This window comes from Phaethon lepturus, unplaced genomic scaffold (genome assembly GCF_000687285.1).
Source record: "Phaethon lepturus isolate BGI_N335 unplaced genomic scaffold, ASM68728v1 scaffold7584, whole genome shotgun sequence".
Lineage (NCBI taxonomy): Eukaryota > Metazoa > Chordata > Aves > Phaethontiformes > Phaethontidae > Phaethon > Phaethon lepturus.
The window spans coordinates 26,228-44,329 of record NW_010532595.1 but is presented as its reverse complement, the minus strand read 5'-3'; the positions used below and the strand labels follow the sequence as shown (position 1 = coordinate 44,329).

Below are 18,102 nucleotides of genomic sequence, written 5' to 3'. Positions count from 1 at the left end.
CGTTGCGGGTGAAGTAAGAAACTCCTCTTTGTTACTAAGAGAACTTTCATGAGATGGTGTGAATTCAATAGGCTGTTTAGTTAGTCTGGGAGGCAGAGACAAAAAGAAGTGAAAGAAGCATTTATTAAGAAAATCCATAAGACTTTAGTGAGGTCTGTGCACCTTGGAATAGGTCAATTGCTTAATTTTTTGGATGTATATTATGAAAAATTAAAAAAATTATCTTAGTTTGACTGGAAGATTATACCAAGAGCATAGAGCCCTGAAAGATGATAAGTTAGGAGAGGATGAAGAACACAGAAGGCTCTCAGTAAGAAAAGAAACCTGAGGAGTGGAGAAATGAGTATGATTATTGCCACAATATTAGTAAGGGTGACACTGCACAAAACTGTGGAGGGGAGTCCTTTTACTGCTGCTTTTTTTGTTGTGGTGTTTTCTCACAAAGGATAGAAGAGCAGAGTAAGGAATGAGCTGACTTAGAAAACAGGAACAACAATCTTGAGACTGGAATTTTTGGCTGAATTTGGCAAAATTTGGTTGAATTTTGGAGACTGTAAAAACACCTAGTGTTGCAACATCATGAAATAACCAGGTACTTGCAGTAGATTATTTTGCAGAGAAACTGCTTGCTGATTTTTTTGGATTCATCAGTGACAGTAATTATGTGCACGGTATTTAAACCCACCATATGTTACACACACGCCTCAGTGTTAATTATCACGCAGTTGCTCAAGCCCAGGTCACTTTGGAATAGAGGACAGAAATCCTGTAGCAGTTTTCTCAAAGAGATTAGCTGAAGACCTTCGTTTTGTCACACGTCAACGTTTGCCCAGAGTAACTGGGCAGTAACTGGGCAGCTATGGCATATCCAAGTGTGCACTCCTGTTCCCTTCAGGGCTCCAGCTGCTCCCTTCGTGCTCTGTCAATGCAGTTGTCTCCTCTGCTTATCTGCATCCTTGATAGGACAAGGGTAATGGTTTTAAACTAAAAGAGGGCAGATTTAGACTAGATCTAAGGAAGAAATTGTTCACACTGAGGGTGGTGAAACCTGGCCCAGGTTGCCCAGAGAGGTGGTGGATGCCCCACCCCTGGAGACATCCCAGGTGAGGTTGGACGGGGCTCTGAGCAACCTGCTCTAGTGGAAGATGTTCCTGCTCACAGCAGGGGGGTTGGATTAGATGGCCTTAAGAAGTCCCTTCCAACCCAAAGATTCTATGATCCTGTCCTTTTTGTCCCCAGCCCTGCCTAAAGACTATCACAGCCTTGCTTTTTCATGCTCGTATCTTTGAGATCAGTAACACCAGACCTGTACATATGAATTGTGTCCTTGCATTCGTTTCCTTCCGAATACCTCCCAGTACTAGAGAAAATAGGAAGTTCTCTGTATCACTTGGCCCTTGATGAAATGCTTCCTGTCTTCGCTAATTTGGGAGTGGAGTTCTCTACCCAGAGCTGGTTGGAATATTGTTCTGACTCCTCTCTTGAAGTAGGCTTCTCATTGCTGTCACCTATCCTCCTCCTCCTCCTTCAGAACTTACTTCTTGCAGTTTGGTTTCCCAAAATTAGGTATCCTTAATATAAGAGGAGTCTTGAGTCTCTTGCATGGCTATTTTGGGAAGAGTAAGAGTGCAGCCTCTGAAAAGGATGTATTTCTGAAAGTTTAAAATCCCTCCTGTCTCTTCATAAGAGGAAGCACATTTTTCTTTTAAGCCGGTGGATTTAAAGGGCAATTTTCTCTTTTTGACAAATTGCACAACAAAGATTCCGGTCTGCTGATAAGAAAGGTCTTTTGGGCACCTGGATAGCCAGGGAGATGGAAAAGTCACTAATATTGGTGTGGAGAAGAGGGGGAAGAAGAAAGGCTGGGAAACTAGACTCTGCTTTAGATGTACAATGAAGACTCATTCAATTTTGTATTATGGAGCTTGCATACCTGTAGTAATTGCAGTGGTGGAAGTCAGAACTCTTCTGTTTGCCAGCTGAAATAAGATCTTATTTAAGAAGAGCACAAGACAAACGTGAGGAGGAAAAGGTCAAGAGCTTAAGGGGATAGAAGGTAAACCAGCCATCTTCGCCATTGTGGTTCCTCTACAGTGAATGTCTTGCTGTGCGCAGGAGATGCAGGTTAGTACCATAGTATTTGGTTTTCTTACCCTTCCTTTACTTTTGTGCATTTGCAGGATGCCTTTGTAGCATTCCATGTTGACAAGGTGCTGGTGAGCAAGTACTTGAAGTCACTGCAGATTGGGGAGCTGGCACCAGATCAACCCAGTATTGAGCCCACTAAAAATGTAAGTCTATCCTCATAAATCAGATCAAAGATAGAATGAAGGGAAATATTCTCAGATTAGACCTTGTTGTTCTGTATCAGCATAGCTCCTGGAACAATGGGATCCAGGTCCCTTAATTTTTTTTGTACTACTACTTAGAAATACTACATGAATATTAGTCTAAATCCTCATTATGTGTTTGAGATTCCCAAGATGATTTTTTTTTCCTGTCAAAGCAACACTACATAAACAGCAAAGCCTTGTTTTGCTCTCATGAATATCACATCCATCACCTTTTCTTCTTTCCCTTGCTTTGAGAAAGAGCTAACGAAAAATTCAGTAATTCTTTCCAGCTCATAGTAAAATTTTAGACTGGGAGAAAATTTGCTATCAGCTGCAAATAGTAGGGAGAGACTGCAGGTAGAGTGTTTTAGCCTTGAATTGAATTTCACAGGCGGTATTGGCCTCGCCCTTTTGGACAGCCTTCTTGCAGCACTCTCTGGTCAAATTGCATGACCATTCACAGAAGCACTGCTGATGGCACTGAGAGTAACCAATCTGGTATGTCAAAGAAAACCTCATGAGAGAGGCACAGACAACAGAACAGGAATAGTCTTGGAGTACAAATATTCCCTGGGCTGTACGGTTCTCATTTCTTCCCGCTATCCCAGACTATCTGGTTTCCTCACTCCTCCTAGCCCTGACTTTTTCTTTGCGTAGTCCCATACTGCGTGCTGAAGAGCAGGATGATACATGGCCCCATGTAACTCGGGCATTAGAAACACAACTCAGAAAAGTCTGGCTGCCCCAGAAGGGCATGGACATGCTTCCTATGTAGGTGGGAACCTCACGAACCCGCAATACCCACCTGTGGCCGTGCCCTGCCTATTTCTTGATCCCATAGCTGGCCTGCACCAGAGCCTGCATGTGCCTTGCTCCATGCAAACTCCATTTCCCCTAAATGATTGGGAAAGTAGGCTGGCAACCTCCTCTGGGGGCTTGGTTGCGTGGAGACAGGAATCGGGCTTGGGAGGCAACTGCAGAGCTGGCAAAGCCGAAGGTGGGTTGGTCAGCACCTGCGCTGTTCTCATTTTTCCTTCCATCCTCTTTCCTCAGTGCCCACCAGCCCGAGGCCAGCCGGGCTGTAGGTGCCATTTTCATCCAGGCATTTAACCCTCCCCTGTTAACCTTGGGAAGAGTAAAGTGAAAACATACATTGATCTATTGGAACTGGTGGCAGAAGAGGAATAACTTCATCCCAAAGACCTACCACAAGATGGCATGCTACGTTCATGCGCACACAGTACAGCTTCCGTCTGAGCCCTGTGCTACCTGCTAAGATGATGGAAGGAGCAGAAGCACCAAAGATACAGCCTTAGGGGCTGGGGTTACAGACATTGTGCTCTGTGGCGGCTGCTGCTTTCTCCTCTGCTCTGTCAGGCAAAGATGCAGAAAAGCTGTAGGAGAGCAATGATTAAGTGTACTTGTGTGCAAGCTCAGCTCTTGCCCATTTGGCCAGATCCTTTGCTCTTTCTTTCCTCCATTAAAGTGGTCCTTGGCTTTTGAGGCTGTAGTGCTACACTCTAGAAACAGGGAAGATGTAACACTGGTACTTCCCACAGAAAATGCTGGTGAAAGACTTCCGTGAACTGCGTGCTACTGTTGAGAAAATGGGACTTCTGAAGCCAAATCAACTCTTCTTCTTCCTGCACCTCGCTCACATCCTCCTGTTGGATACTGCTGCTTGGCTCATTCTCCTCTACTTTGGGACATCCTTAATGCCCTTTATTGTCTCTCTGGTGGTGCTGACCATTTCCCAGGTAAGCAACTAAGTCCATAGCATACACATACGGACTGGCATGAACTTCCACACACATAATACTATTGAGGTTTTGTAGCCCTCCGTTTCCATACTTTATAGAGTTCTCCTTTGTTATTAGAAGACAGCCACCGTGTGGCATGTGTTTACAGAACACGTAAAGAAGAAATTCTGCATATAGGGAGCTCCCACTAAACCTAGTCTGGGATTCTTTCAGCAAGATCTCTTCTATGGGAAGCTTCAAGCGTATCAGGATTTCATAGTTTCTTTCTGATTGTGACTTTAGAGCACTGTCCAAGAAATAGGTCTTGATATTTCAAAGGAAAGGATGGGTGTGGCACTGTCCTGGTCTTGATTCCTTTTTTTTTTTTTTTTCTTTAGTTCTCCTCCCCTCCCAATGTTTTCTTTTTCCTCTTGCAGGTCCAGGCTTCATGGTTACAACATGATTTAGGACATCTTTCAGTATTCAGGAAGACCAAGTGGAACCACTTGCTGCATAAGTTTGTGATGTGCCATTTGATTGTAAGTACCCGACCCTGGAAAAACTTCTTAGATTTGATGGCATTCCTGTAGAAGTGTGTGTTCCGAAGACTCTGTGAGGATAGCGTGTTCAGCATTGGGCAAAGGAGGGGAATTGGAGAGAATGTGGCTGTGAGAGTATTGTACTTCTCATACCTCGTTCTTCACTAAAACAGGGGGCATCAGCCAAATGGTGGACTCTTCTGCACTCCCGGCACCATGCCAAACCCAACTGCTTCCAGAAAGACCCTGATATTGATATGCACCCTTTCTTGTTTACTTTGGGGAAGAAATTCTCTGTGGAGGTCAGTGTGTGTGTGTGTGTGTGCGCGCACGCGTGCATATGCTCAGGTACCAGGAGCTGGGAAGAACACCCTAGTCAACAAAAAGCACACTGTACCATAAAGATATAAAACTAAGATGTGATGACAGTTTCTGAAAAAAGATTGCTTTCATCTGTCTCTTCTTTCTTCAGCCTTTGTTAGCAGGTCACAGTTCACGTTAAGTTCCTTTAAAAATTTCTTGAATAGGTGAGAAGTTGTAAATAAATTAGACATGATGTACGTGCATCTCATAGGGTGGAAAATCCATCAGCAAAAAGATTATTAATGGTTATAGCAACTTAATGACCTAGTAGAACAACTCCGTAATTAATGATTATTAGATGACCTGTAAACATTAATATAAAGCAAGTCTGCAGTTGGCCTGCTTTCATATCAGTGTCTGAGGCTCAGAGGTACAAGCGGCTTTGGCATGCCTATGCCTTCCAGGAGAAGGCAGAAGCCTTGCTGTGAAAGGCAGCCAGCACAGCAGGGCGGAATAACCAAGGGCTGTTCCTGTAGCTCCGTAGGACAGGTTGTTGGCAGGTCCCTCTTGTGGGCAGAAGCCATCTGACCACGTAGGATGTTCTCAGCTTGCACTGCTAGGCCACTTCCAGGAGCGACAACCTAAGACAATGCTGAACCCCTTTTGCTGTAGGACTTCATCAGTTCTTGAGACCCTGCCCGAGTAGCTACAGCAGTGAAATATTTTTCTCCTTGGAAGACATTTGCAAGCATGAAACTGTCATTTAAGAATCAAATTGGAGAAGAAAGTCAGGGGGGAAGGGAAGGAAGAGAGAAAATACATGCGACTTTTTGACCGATAATATAACTTAGCCTTGAAATATCTAATATTTCACCAAATGAGTTATGAATGTGGTAAGAACACAAAACCAAGGAAATTCAACAGTTAAAATTGACCTCTGTCCACCCTCAAAATTATTTTTATCATAACTTACAGATCACACCATCTTTTAATGGGTGAAATGTTCTGGTATAGTTTTTACTACATCGTTCTGTTCGAACACAGACAACGGCAGTATCTGTAACAGCAGCTTCCTTCCTACCATATACCAGCACAGGGTTTTTTTATGGGCTGTTACCTCTGTTTTGGCTTGTCATACGTATATCTAGAGCTACTTTTCAGCAATCAATTATTTAATTTATTTTGGCCCCCCTAAAATTGCATGCTTGCTTCAAAGTTTATCTCTGAAGGAGTTTACAAAGCTGTAAGGCATTAAAGCTGTACATTAATGAAATGAGCATCTATAGACCTTAGTATTATGTATGTAAACTAATAGGACAGGTACGCAAGAGGGAGAAAGTAGGAATGAAGGTTGTGGGAAGCGTGCAACAAGAGTGCCTCTTGGCAAGAAAGAATGGAAAACAGCACATTACCTGTACAAATTGCTCAGTTCTCACTCAGGTTTGTGTTTTTTCTTTCACGGTTTCTTTTCACAGCTTGGGATCAAAAAGAAAAAATACATGCCATACAATCACCAACACAAATACTTCTTCATCAGTGAGTATCTCCATTCTCCTGCAATACCATGAGGGGTACTAATGGGGCTTGTAGATCTTACTTTTGACCTGTAGGACTTGGGCAGAACTAAGATGCCTGCATCAAAGAACATAATAATCAGTTAGTATCTAATTTTTGGAGGAGTTGAAGACCTGGCTGGATAAAATCCCAAGTAACCTGGTCTGACCTCATAGTGGATGCTGCTCTGAGATCCTGAGGTCCTTTCCTGAGGCCTGAATTATCATGTGACCCTATGCGAGATCAGGTTTCTATGCCTTTCTTGATTTGAAACTCTCAAACCAAATGAATGTATTTCTAACCAAATGGCTTAAGTTTGTTCCAGGGTAGAAAAAGTAGCGGGGTACACTTATCCCAGGTCATCCTAAAAGTATAGTGCACTGCAAAAATAAGTCTACATCTATTTGGATAGAGAAAAAGATGACAGACTCTTAATTCACTAATTAAGGAAGTTATTTGGGAGGGCTCTAGGGACTGTATATGTGAGCTTGTATAACGTATGGCTAATAAAGCGCATAAAGAGAGCAGAGGAACAATTCAGAATTTCTCCACTGTCAGTACCCTAATCTCCAGATTCTCACTCCTGCCCCCTTCTTCCCATCTTAGTGAAGCTTTATTCCTCTTGCAAAGCAGCACAATTTCAACACGGGACAAGGAGATGTCACCTCTTGCAACTCTCCGGAATAGTCTGGTCTGCTGCTTAGGACGCTTGCTGAAAAAGAGGACAGTATGAATTTGAGCCCTAAAACCCAGCAGAAACGGGCACTTTCAAGGTGTGATTCATTTGACCTGTTTTCTGCCTTGACCTCTCAGGGTGGCAGGAACTGCACTCCAGCAGTGCCTCTCCTCTCAAGTAGCTAGACGGAACTAGCAGAGTTAGTTCAGATCTGCCTTATCTCGGGCAACTCGAAGATGCCTCGTTAAGGGAGGTGATCCCATGTTACAGTGTCGTACCACATCTTTCAGTAGTATTCAAATTTAAAGAATAGTCTGTGAGGTTATTTGTTGTTTTGTTTTTTGAGTACAACAAAGATGTCCATCTGGAAGGTTGAGTTTGAGTTCTTCTTGCAACCCAGAATCCCTGGTAGACAAGGGATTTCCTATGTATTCCTGTTGTTCCTCTTTTTGAACAACTGAATGGGGAGCCAGGTAAGCTTTGGGGCTGTGGAAGCCACCTCTTGAAATAATACTCTGTGGCTGTTCCCCAGTTAGAAACCTAAAATGAAATCTTGGGTAAGCACTATCAGATTAGCAGACAGACCTTGACACGTTTAGAGGCACTAATCACAGAATCATAAAATAGTTTGGGTTGGAAGAGACCTCCAAAGATCATGTAGTCCAGCCTGCCTGCAATGAGCAGGGACACCTTCAGCTAGATCAGGTTGCTCAGAGCCCTGCATAGCATCCTAACCAGTATCCGTCAGTCACTTCCGTGCAAAGGGGTTACTGTGGTACTCAAAAGGATTATTAAGTTTCTGGGGTCTTGTCCTCCGTATTTTTCAGGGTTCTCCACACCCCTCTTTGCTTTCACTCTTTTCTAAACGAAGCCATGACCATAGCTCTCTCTGAGGAAACAGAAGGCCATCCTACCTGTGTTGACCGGTGACATAAGCAGTAGCAGGCTGTCGTGCTGAAGAGCAGGAACTGTCCTCAGTCAAGCTTCAGAGAGTTTCTTGTCTTATCTTGTCTTACCTCGTCTTACCTCGTGAGGTCAGCAGGTTCCCAGATTGCTTACTGTTTGTCTGTGGTGGTGCATGCTGATATCATCCAGAAAATTCCGCAGCCCTAAAGCTTCCCAGAATACTCTCCATACTGAGCAGCTGTTCAGGGATCCCTTGCTTCCAGACTGATTAGGTGTCGTCCAGTCCGTGGCGTTACCAGTGATCATGAATTCTCCCTTACAGCTCTTCCTCCGCTCCTGTTTCCCACCTACTTCCACTGCCACACATTTTATATTGCATATACAAAAAGGTATTGGGTGGTAAGTATTGCAACCAAGAAGGGGTCAGTTGTGGGCCTTCAACCTTTCTTCTGAACGTGGAGCCAGCTTCTGTCCAGAGCTCAGCTCCCGCTGTGCGATGCTGTATACCACTCAGTTAAGCCTAATGTGACAGTTTGGTGCAGCGTTTTCAGTGGCTGTGCGCACTTTCTGCTAAACCCATTCTGTATCCCAGCTCGATGATAAATGCCTTGAAAACAACAGGCTGCTTGGCTTGTACTGCTTTGCCTCATTTGCAGAACCAGAAAGTTCCTTTGGTTTGGGAAGCAAATTGGAAGGTCCATAGTGGCCAGGAACGGGAGGATGTGGATTTGTAGGAACTGTTGTTGTTGACTTGTTAGCAGTAAGCATATGCTTGGCGTTACTTCCTACACCAGGGAGCCCGAATTAATGCTTCGCTCTTCCTTCTCTCGCGTGTGTTATGCATACCGGAGGACAGAGCAACTTCCAGCCAAAACAAGATGGTTGGTCTAGCGCTTAGTTCACTGTAGAGTCCTGGGCAATGATTTGATACGAGTCTTCAATTCACGTTTCGGAGCGCATAGTCATTGGCTAATAGGTTCACGTGCTTACTAGGCGTGAATGCTCAGATTCATCTCTATCACAGCAAGCCGTGAAAAGAAAGTGTTATTAGGTCCTGTTAACTTGGGTTGCTCCAGATGATTCAATTCAGCAAAAACCTAAAAAAGCTGAATGTAGACTGTTCTCTTGTACATATAACATGAAGCTCAGGAAAAGATCTAAGCAAATGTAATTTATAATGATTTTCTTTTCTTATTGTCTCTGGTTTTGGTAGGACTTGGCCTGGATGCTGACCTTCTATATCAGATTCTTTTTTACTTATGGATCATTATTAGAAATAAAGAGTCTCCTGGCATATTATTTTATATTCAGGTGATCTCTCTTTAGAAGGTTCTTCAGCCTTCCTCTGTGTATTCCTTCCATCTGTGCCTGCCTGCTTTTCTCTGCTTATCTTTCCACGTTCTCCTTGACCACGTCATTTTTTGCTTAGTTTTTTTAATTCCGTAAAGATAAACTAAGACTCTTCTGCTTAATTGCTAGTTCAAATTTTATGTTGCCTCATTGGCTCTGGCAGCAAAGAGACTTCACTGAGGGCTGCCCAAATTGAGAAATACTTACCTTACATGACACTCAGTGCTTTGGGTGTTGGGTCTGCTACTGGTTAAAGAAAGAGAACATTTAACAGAAACAGCTTAGCCCGGGCTTGCAAATGCCCAGGCATTACCCAGCAGCACTGGCTTGACTGAACAATACATTCTCCACTTGGATCATTTTACTGATTCTAACCAGTTTGGTCCTTGGCTACAGATAAAACAAGATGAGTAACAGGCTACATCAGTTTCATAACGAAACATATTAAAATCACGAGTTTCATTATGAAACTTCCAGGTTTTGGAAGCTCTTCCATGTGCTGGATTAGCAAGGCTGGTGTTCAGCCAGGGGTTTGTAAGTCGGGCTATGCTGTTATTTCAATGGCTTATCATTGACTTGCTTACCTGTCACTGAATTCTGGCCTCTTGTCTGATTGCACAGGATGCTGGAGAGCAGCTGGTTTGTCTGGGTTTCACAGATGAACCATATCCCTATGGATATTTACTATGACAACAATTTGGACTGGGTGTCTACTCAGGTAAAATATTTTCCACTCTTAAGAATTGTGGCCATAGAGGTACAAACTCCAACCACAAGACAAGCAAGTCCTCTATTGCACTAAGGGCGAGAACCTGTTGATAGCTGGGAAGTGAAGGTTAGTAGGATAACGGGATTCAGCTACACTAATGGTAAAGGAGGACAGCAATGACATGTTCATGAGCGATCTAAAATCAAAGCCAGGTCTCAGCTCTATTTCCAAAACATACCCACCTCCCCACGTACTGCATCACTCTGTCTTGGACCTTTTCTGCTTATGTGGAGATGGAAGTTTGTGTCCCGCCCTTGCCAAGCGATTTCGCACTAGCAGAATGACAGTGTGGTGTCCCCTCTTTGCAGAGAGGCTTACTGGAGCCCAGTAAAATCTGACCACCACAGCAGAACCCTGCCACCTCTGCTTTTTCTGCAGACATAGGTTTGAGAAGACCCAGGAGGAGCTTTTGACTGTCTGTTCACACGCATTCACAGAAGCACAGAGCCAACTCCTAGTTTTACCATGGTCCATGTTAGCCAGTCTACGTACCTCTGCTGGTCCACAAAGCTGAAGGAGGATTATGATCCCCGGCTTGAGGTAGCTCAGCTTAGGCTAAAAGAAAACAATAGAACAGAGTAGCACAGCATACTGTGCTCTTTAGACAAACGCGAAAGGCTGCAGTCACCAATCTGTACTGACTTTGCTTTCCTTTCCCCTCCTCTAGCTCCAGGCAACGTGCAATGTTGAGCAGTCTCTGTTCAACGACTGGTTCACTGGGCATCTGAACTTCCAGATTGAACATCAGTGAGTATACACCCTGAGAGAGAATTTTCTTCCCTCTTTTTAAAAAAAAAAAAAAGGTTTTTTTCCTCTTTTTCTTTTCCCTATTCCTCTTTGCCCTGAATTCTACAAATACTTGTGAGGCACTGATGAGTTTGTCTTTTAAAAAGACTGAAAACCCTAAAGAGAATCATAATATAATTAAAAGACTTCACTGGACCTGCAGGAAGGTGAGAGTGACTGGCTTAAGTTGAACGTGGTCAGGATCTATGAAACCATACAGACAGCAAGAAGGTCTAACAAGGTAGAGTTTGTAAGCATTAGTGAAATTGTACATGCTAAGGCACCCTGTTTATAGCCTGACACAGTAGTTTAAGCTTAACTATACTGACTACTTACACTATTACTCTAGAGACTGAGATATACAACTGGAGGATGGGCTCATATCCTTTCTGTGCTATGGAGATGGTTACTCGTGGAGAAAGAAGTAGTTTCTTCCAGTTCACAGCATCACTTAATTTGGAGAAATGTAGCTTCAGAGATGCTAGAGACAATGGTGGAAAATAACAGAAGAGGAAAGCAGGAAGGTCTTCTGAGTTACTTGTGCTAAAAGCACTCCAAGGGGAAAGAAGAGCCAGGAGTATCTGAAGGCCCTACTCAGTGTGAGCTGGGTGATTCCTGGGAAGTAATAATGAATGTGAACATGTCAAAGGTAATATTTCTTATGGGGCTCTGGAAGAAAATTTGTCTGTCTCCTGTTCACAGCCTGTTCCCCACAATGCCAAGACACAACTACTGGAAGGTGGCTCCTCTGGTGAAGTCCTTGTGTGCCAAACACGGCATTGAGTACCAATGTAAGCCGTTGCTCACGGCTTTTGCAGACATTGTGCAGTAAGTAACAACACGCTGGCAAAACATTGCAGAAGGATGTAGGAGAGACTGGAAGCCCAAGAACAAGAGCTGGCTTGTTCTCCTACAAATCGACACACAGAAACCCTCATTTCCCTTGTCCCCACCAACAGTCCCCTAAGCAACCTTGCAATAATGTGGCCTCTTGCTCTCTCTCTCTCTCTCTCAGCTCTCTGAAGAATTCAGGAGAGCTCTGGCTTGATGCCTACCTACACAAATAAGAAGACAAGGCTTGATGGTACCATTCACAGCCTGCCACGTCTTTGCATTCCCAGCAAGCTGAGGAGCAGGGATCACAAGGAACTCTACAGTAGAAGAAAATGGATAAGGACTGAAGGATATGATTCCAATAGATATGAAGTTGCCTGAATTTTACTTCTGGTCTTTCCTGGTGTTTTGGTTCAGATACGTTAAGAGTGGATAGGGCAAGCAGGAGATGACTGGTTAGAACAGGAGAAACTGTTTGCTATCTATGTCTGAGTAAATATGGCCAAGAGCATTTCTGAGCCCGAGTATGTGTTCAAGTCAGATTATAGACTGGTGCAGCTGCACACACTTCACCTCATGTCAGAGTCCTCTGACCGGTGTGGTTTTTAGGTACTCCTCATGGGGAAGGTTTAATGCTTAATACAAGGTTTACTTATCTGAAGTCATTTGAAATGGTACAGACTTTTGAATTAACACTGTGTTCCAGCAATGTGCTTAAACCACGATAAATTATAATAAAGTACATGTCACACTTAAAGTATAGTGTGTATGTAGACGCACTATATATATATAGACTTAAAGTATAGCAATATACAGTTGAATAACAACATAAATGTGTTTCCTGTTACTGTTCTCTAGAGCATCCTCATTGTCAGGAAGAAATAGATGGGTTGAAAGCAGCTCAAGTCCACTGCTCTCTTCGAAGTTGTGTTGTGGGTTTTTTGGGGGTTGTTTTGTTGTTTTTTTTTTAATTCATTGTTTGTTTTTTGTACTTTGAGTTGGCCTGAGCCATGTGTCTGTTCCCCATGCTGGTCTGGCTGAGTTGTTTATAACCATGAGGTCTCCTGTTGTCTACGCCGTGAAGCGCTCTTAACCACTTCATGCCGGTATTCCTTCCGGCCAGGTCCTTTGTCTTCACTTCTCAAAGCTGCTACTATTATACCAGGTCTGTATTTCATTATGTTAACAGGCATAATGTGGTTTTTTTTGGTTTTGCTCATAGGTGCACAAATTAGGAGTTATCGGTTATGAAACCTTAACACTTGAGTAAGTGGACTCAAGTGAGAGGCTGGTCTGGGTAAAAGGGGATTGAGCCCCTGTTTGTTTGTCATATGTCTTCACGAGCTCATGAAATAAGGTTTAAATCATGGAGTACCTTGTCCTGTAAATTTGACAGACTGGGACAGGTACTAACCCTCACATGAAACCTAACAGGCCTGAACCCAAACCCTAACAGGCCCTAAACCTAGCCCTAATGGACATCATGCTAAACCTAACCTTAATGGCCCTAACCCTAACAGGCCCTAACCTTAAAAGTACCCTAATCATAACCCCAACCCTAACAAGCCCCAACCTTAAAAGTCACTTGAACCCTAATAGGCCTTAACCATAACACTAACCCTAAACCCAGTACTTACTTTAATGGCCCTAACCATAACACTAAACCAAACCCTAACCCTAGCTTTAATAGTCTCTAACCATAACACTAATTGGCCATAACACTAAGCGTAAGTCTAACCCTAATGACCCTCACTTTAACCCCACCCTTAACACTCATAGGCACTAACCCAAACGGGCCCTTACCTCAACCCTAAGGCTGAGCCCAAAGGCTCTAAGACTAAGCCCAACCCTAGCCCATTCAAGCAAATAGATTCAAGGATTTTTTTACTAAATGAAGTAAAATGTGTTTTTTACTTCCTATGCCCCTTGATTGATAGTGGGGAGTGGTTTATATTACATTTTTGGAGCTCATTCATGCTGTATAGTTACAGGAAGTCACACCATGTTTCTAAGCATATTTCTAAGGAAGTTTTGGGGGGCTTCCTTGCTTCCCAGGGAGGTTTACAGCTCTGGAAAGGAACCTGAGAGCTTGGATTACAAATCAGGCAAGGAAGGTGGGACAAGAAATTGGGGAAAAGGGTAGAGTTGGATAGTTATGCAAGTTTGGCTTGCAGGAATGACAGCCACGTGAACTCGTCATGGTGCAGAGCAGCTCGTGCTCTAGACTACCTCCTGGCTACTATTTAAATCAGCGTCACACAAGGTGTAGCGCTAGCCATTTGGACCTGAACAGTGGCCACGTACTACAAGGGAACAAGAGTACCAGATCCAGAGTCAAGGTTTTAAGTGAGCCACAGATGTTTGTGTGTCAAGGCTTATTAAGGCAAGGCTTCTTAAGCTCAAGCTTATTAAGGCAGTTTTGAGAGTTCAAGAGTAAACTGAATTTCCTGAGTGAAGTCAGATTTTGGCTCTGCCATTGAGAAGGTGAATCGGAGAAAGAGGCTAATCTAGGCACTCTGAATCACCCTTGAGAGGAGGGAATATCTTGCAGTTAATTAGTAAAACTGTGTTCTTTGAAGTGAGTACATACTCAGACCTTGAAATAAAAGACTAACTTTTGGAAAGGCTACTTGGGGAACAAAAAATTCATTTGAATAGCAGCAGTTAAGTCCACTTTCCTACAATAATGCAAATAATGAGGTTAGTAAATAGAGACCTTGCTTGGTAAAAAGAAAGCTTCTGATTAGATAATGAATGGACTTTGTATTGCTTGTGCAATGATTGTCTGAATTATACATGCCATACTCAGCACTGACTTTTACTTAAAAACCTTTAACCCAGCAGAGACAGCCAGAACATGTAAAATATTTGTTACTAAACCATTTTCTGCCCTGGAAAACGTGCAATTATGTTTAGCGGTTAACAGCACAAAGTATGACCCCCGAACCGTGGGAGTGAAAGCAGCAATTCCTGAAAACTCTGTAGGAGAACTAAGGAGTGCGCTATCAGTTATTCACAAACGCTTTTCCACTATTTGAAAAAGCCTTTTAAAATTACTTTAAGTAGTCTTTTAAAATAATTTCTCTGGGTAGATGAGAGGCCTGATTTTGAAGACCAGCATTTGATTTTTGGACCTTCGACACCGTTGGGCTTCTCGTGCAATCTGCAGTCAGGACCCCTGTAAGTCAAAAAACAATTTAAAAAAAGAGCTGCAAATGTTTTCCTTAGTTGAGGACCCACCAGTGTGCAAATGAGGAAAGGTATGGAAGAAGGTTGAGCAAGATTGAGATGAAGGGCTGCGGATAAATGTGGAATGTGATATGGATATGGATCAACGCCAGAGCAAACAGGAGGAGTTGCCAAGTCTTCCCCAGGTATCTTTGACCAATCTTATCAGTATGGTAGGCAGTACAGATTTAGATGAAAGGCTGCCTGTATTACCTCAGGAAAATATTTAATAGTTTGGTGAGATTTTACAAAGAAGATATCACTGAGAGGTCCAAAGAAGGAAACACACACAAATTAGTTATACAACCCAACAGAAAGGTATAAATAAAATTACTCTTATGTAAATAAGTTCTGGTACATGAAAAAAGAGTGTGAGTACAATTGGCGTCACCACTAGAGTGTTTTCTCTAAATGTGAAGAATGATGGAAATAATACAAAATATTAACTGATTTATTCTAAAATACAGCCTTTATTCCTGCAACTCCAAAATGCAAATTCTATTATTTTCCAGTATCTTGAAATCAGAAAGCCACTGGAAATAATATTGAAAATTTAAATTTAAAATGAAGTATTTTTTCTGATAAATTCTCTCTGGAAAAGGGTATGTTTTAGAGAGTATCAGTGTGCGTGACAAATTTCATTTTATGTGTGGCACCTCAATAGCTAGATATTAAGTAAATGAAATAAGCACATTCATTGTCTTCTGTGTTATAAAGCTGAACTGTAAATAATAAAAATCTTATTCTTTAAATGAGAAGCTGTATCTATTAAAATATTGACGGAGCTCAGCCAAGCTTTTCAGCACAGAATCACACTGTGTATTTCATGGAAGTGTTGAGAACTATTCCTCATCCTGCAGTCTTCACAAACTTGTACACATTGCCTATCAGGTGCATAACTTCACTAAAGACAAGCTTGAAATGCATTTGTTTCAAATCTAAAGAGCGAGCTGCATTTAGGGAAAGCGATGAGTGTCGGAAGCACCTTGGACTCTGCACATACACAGTAAGTAAAGCAGGAAAAATGAGCAGAGACTTCTTTGTTGTCGCTTTTCCAACTTCCCTCCACAAAGTCAAGAGCATTGTCAGGAAACTGTAGAGGACACAAGGGCTATGATTAGGCAGAGCTACGTGGTTTCATCTCCTTAGTATGTGCCAATTGGGATTTTTCCCCTCATCTCAAGCTACACAGAGTAGCACCAGACTTACCGCCTTGTTTAACTGGGTTTAAGAGAAAGAGAGTGGAAAAAATGCAAGCAAGGCAAAAATGTTAGACTTCTGTTAAAGATTACCCCTCTAGGCAGAGCAAGCATTGCATAATTCAAAGCAGCACTGGTTTGGGCAGCTTGCTCACCAGCGTGTAGGCACCCGCTACCCCAGCGGAGCTGGCGGGGAACAGGTCGTGCAGACCTCTGCTCAGGCAGGGGGTCAGCCGCACCGGTTGGGCAGACGTTCGCTAAAGCAGTCAACAAAAGAAGCAGCTTGATCAAACAGGCAGTTACTCTGCATATTTTCCTTTGATCTATTCTGTCAAGACAATGCTAATGCAAAGAAACGATGTGTTTAACTGAGTTGCTTTCTAAAAGTGAGGAGGAACCAAAAAGAAGGCTGGACACGATCGATGAGGGTGAAGTAACTGCAGTGGACTGATGAAAGCAAGCTGCGAGACTGATGTTTGGGTTTAGGTCTCCCAGCGATCTCCATCTCCTCGATACCCTCACCCTTTCACAGTCTTACACACCAACACAGCCCAAGTATAGAAAATGAGATACCGACTTCCACAAGAACTCAGTTACCCGCTGCTTCACACACCACAGCTGCCTGAAAGGGGGTTGTGGTGAGGTGGGGGTTGGTCTCTTCTTCCAAGTAACCAGCAATAGAACAAGAGGAAACAGCCTCAAGTTGCACCAGGGGAGGTTCAGACTAGATATTACAAAAAATTTCTTCACTGAGACAGCGGTCAAGCATTGGCACAGGCTGCCCAGGGAGGTAGTGGGGTCACCATCACTGGAAGTGTTCAAAAATATATAGACATGGCACTTCGGGAGATGGTTTAGTGGGGGCATGGTGGTGTTGGGTTGATGGTTGGACTTGACGGTCTTACAGGCCTTTTCCAACCTTAATGATTCTGTGATTTTCAACAGCAAGCCCAGCAGCATCTGTGAGTGAAAGCCAGAATTAAAGCTGAAAACTTGCCCAACTCCCACCCAAGGGAAGGCTGCCTTAAAGCATTTTACATTTTCATTCCCTTTGGGCAGCGTTGCAACTGCAACTTAAGTCTGTAAACAGTACCTTCCATCATCCTTATTCCTCAATAATTCTTACAAAATATATGCACAAGGTCAAGGAAAGATTCCTGAGACTTAAGTGTAGAAAGTAGGAGGGAGACAATTCTTCCCCAGCTCACTCTTTATAGAAGAGTCTGTCCACTTGTGGGTCAATGCTGCTGCTCTCAACCCTGAATCAATCACCACTGTGAAACAAGGATTTATTGCACCAGGGCAAAAAAAATTAAAATCAATGAAAAAATAACAAAGTTCCCAATACTGGTCAAAGTTCTAAAATAGTGAAATCTGAGAGGAATGAGCAAAGACTAAACACTGAAGCTAAGTCACAGAAAATCTATATAAAGCATTTTTTGTGATTTATCACATGCTATGAAACAGGAAATGAAGCTTTTCTTCTGACTTGTTCCATTATAGCTTTACAGTATTTGAATCTGATCATTGCATCCAGCTTTGATGACAGCAACCAAGCAAAACACCTTTTAGAATCTTGTAATTATTTGAATGAGATGGATTAAGATCAAGGCAAAGATTTCTGAGGTTTTCAAGAAACTATGAGGACATTGTCTGCAAGTTCTTCTGAAAACAAACTAAACCAACCAGTGTCTAATGTCTTCTTTCACAGTAAATGTATCATCATTTAATGAAACAGGTCAGGCTGCAACTTCTCAGCTGAAAAATGCCACCATTAATCATGTAACAATACCAGACCTCCTTGATCCAGCAACTTTGCTCTGGATGCAAAAATGTTTTACTTTTTCTATTAAAAAAGTACAAGTATCAGTTTACAAGCTTTAGCG

The 18,102-nt window shown here is 42.7% G+C and overlaps 1 protein-coding gene across 1 annotated transcript; it reads left to right on the top strand.

Annotated features, from left to right (window-relative positions):
* Nucleotides 1–2,180: 2,180 nt before the first annotated feature.
* LOC104619104 (fatty acid desaturase 1-like) lies at nt 2,181–12,022 on the top strand (the record flags this gene model as incomplete). The annotated part of the gene is made up of 11 exons (XM_010284877.1): nt 2,181–2,291; nt 3,893–4,090; nt 4,510–4,611; nt 4,785–4,913; nt 6,390–6,450; nt 8,373–8,449; nt 9,264–9,361; nt 10,022–10,118; nt 10,837–10,916; nt 11,658–11,783; nt 11,971–12,022. Coding segments are annotated over 11 exons (1,131 nt in total), but the record flags the coding sequence as incomplete, so codon positions are not given.
* Between the last annotated feature and the right edge of the window lie 6,080 nt (nt 12,023–18,102).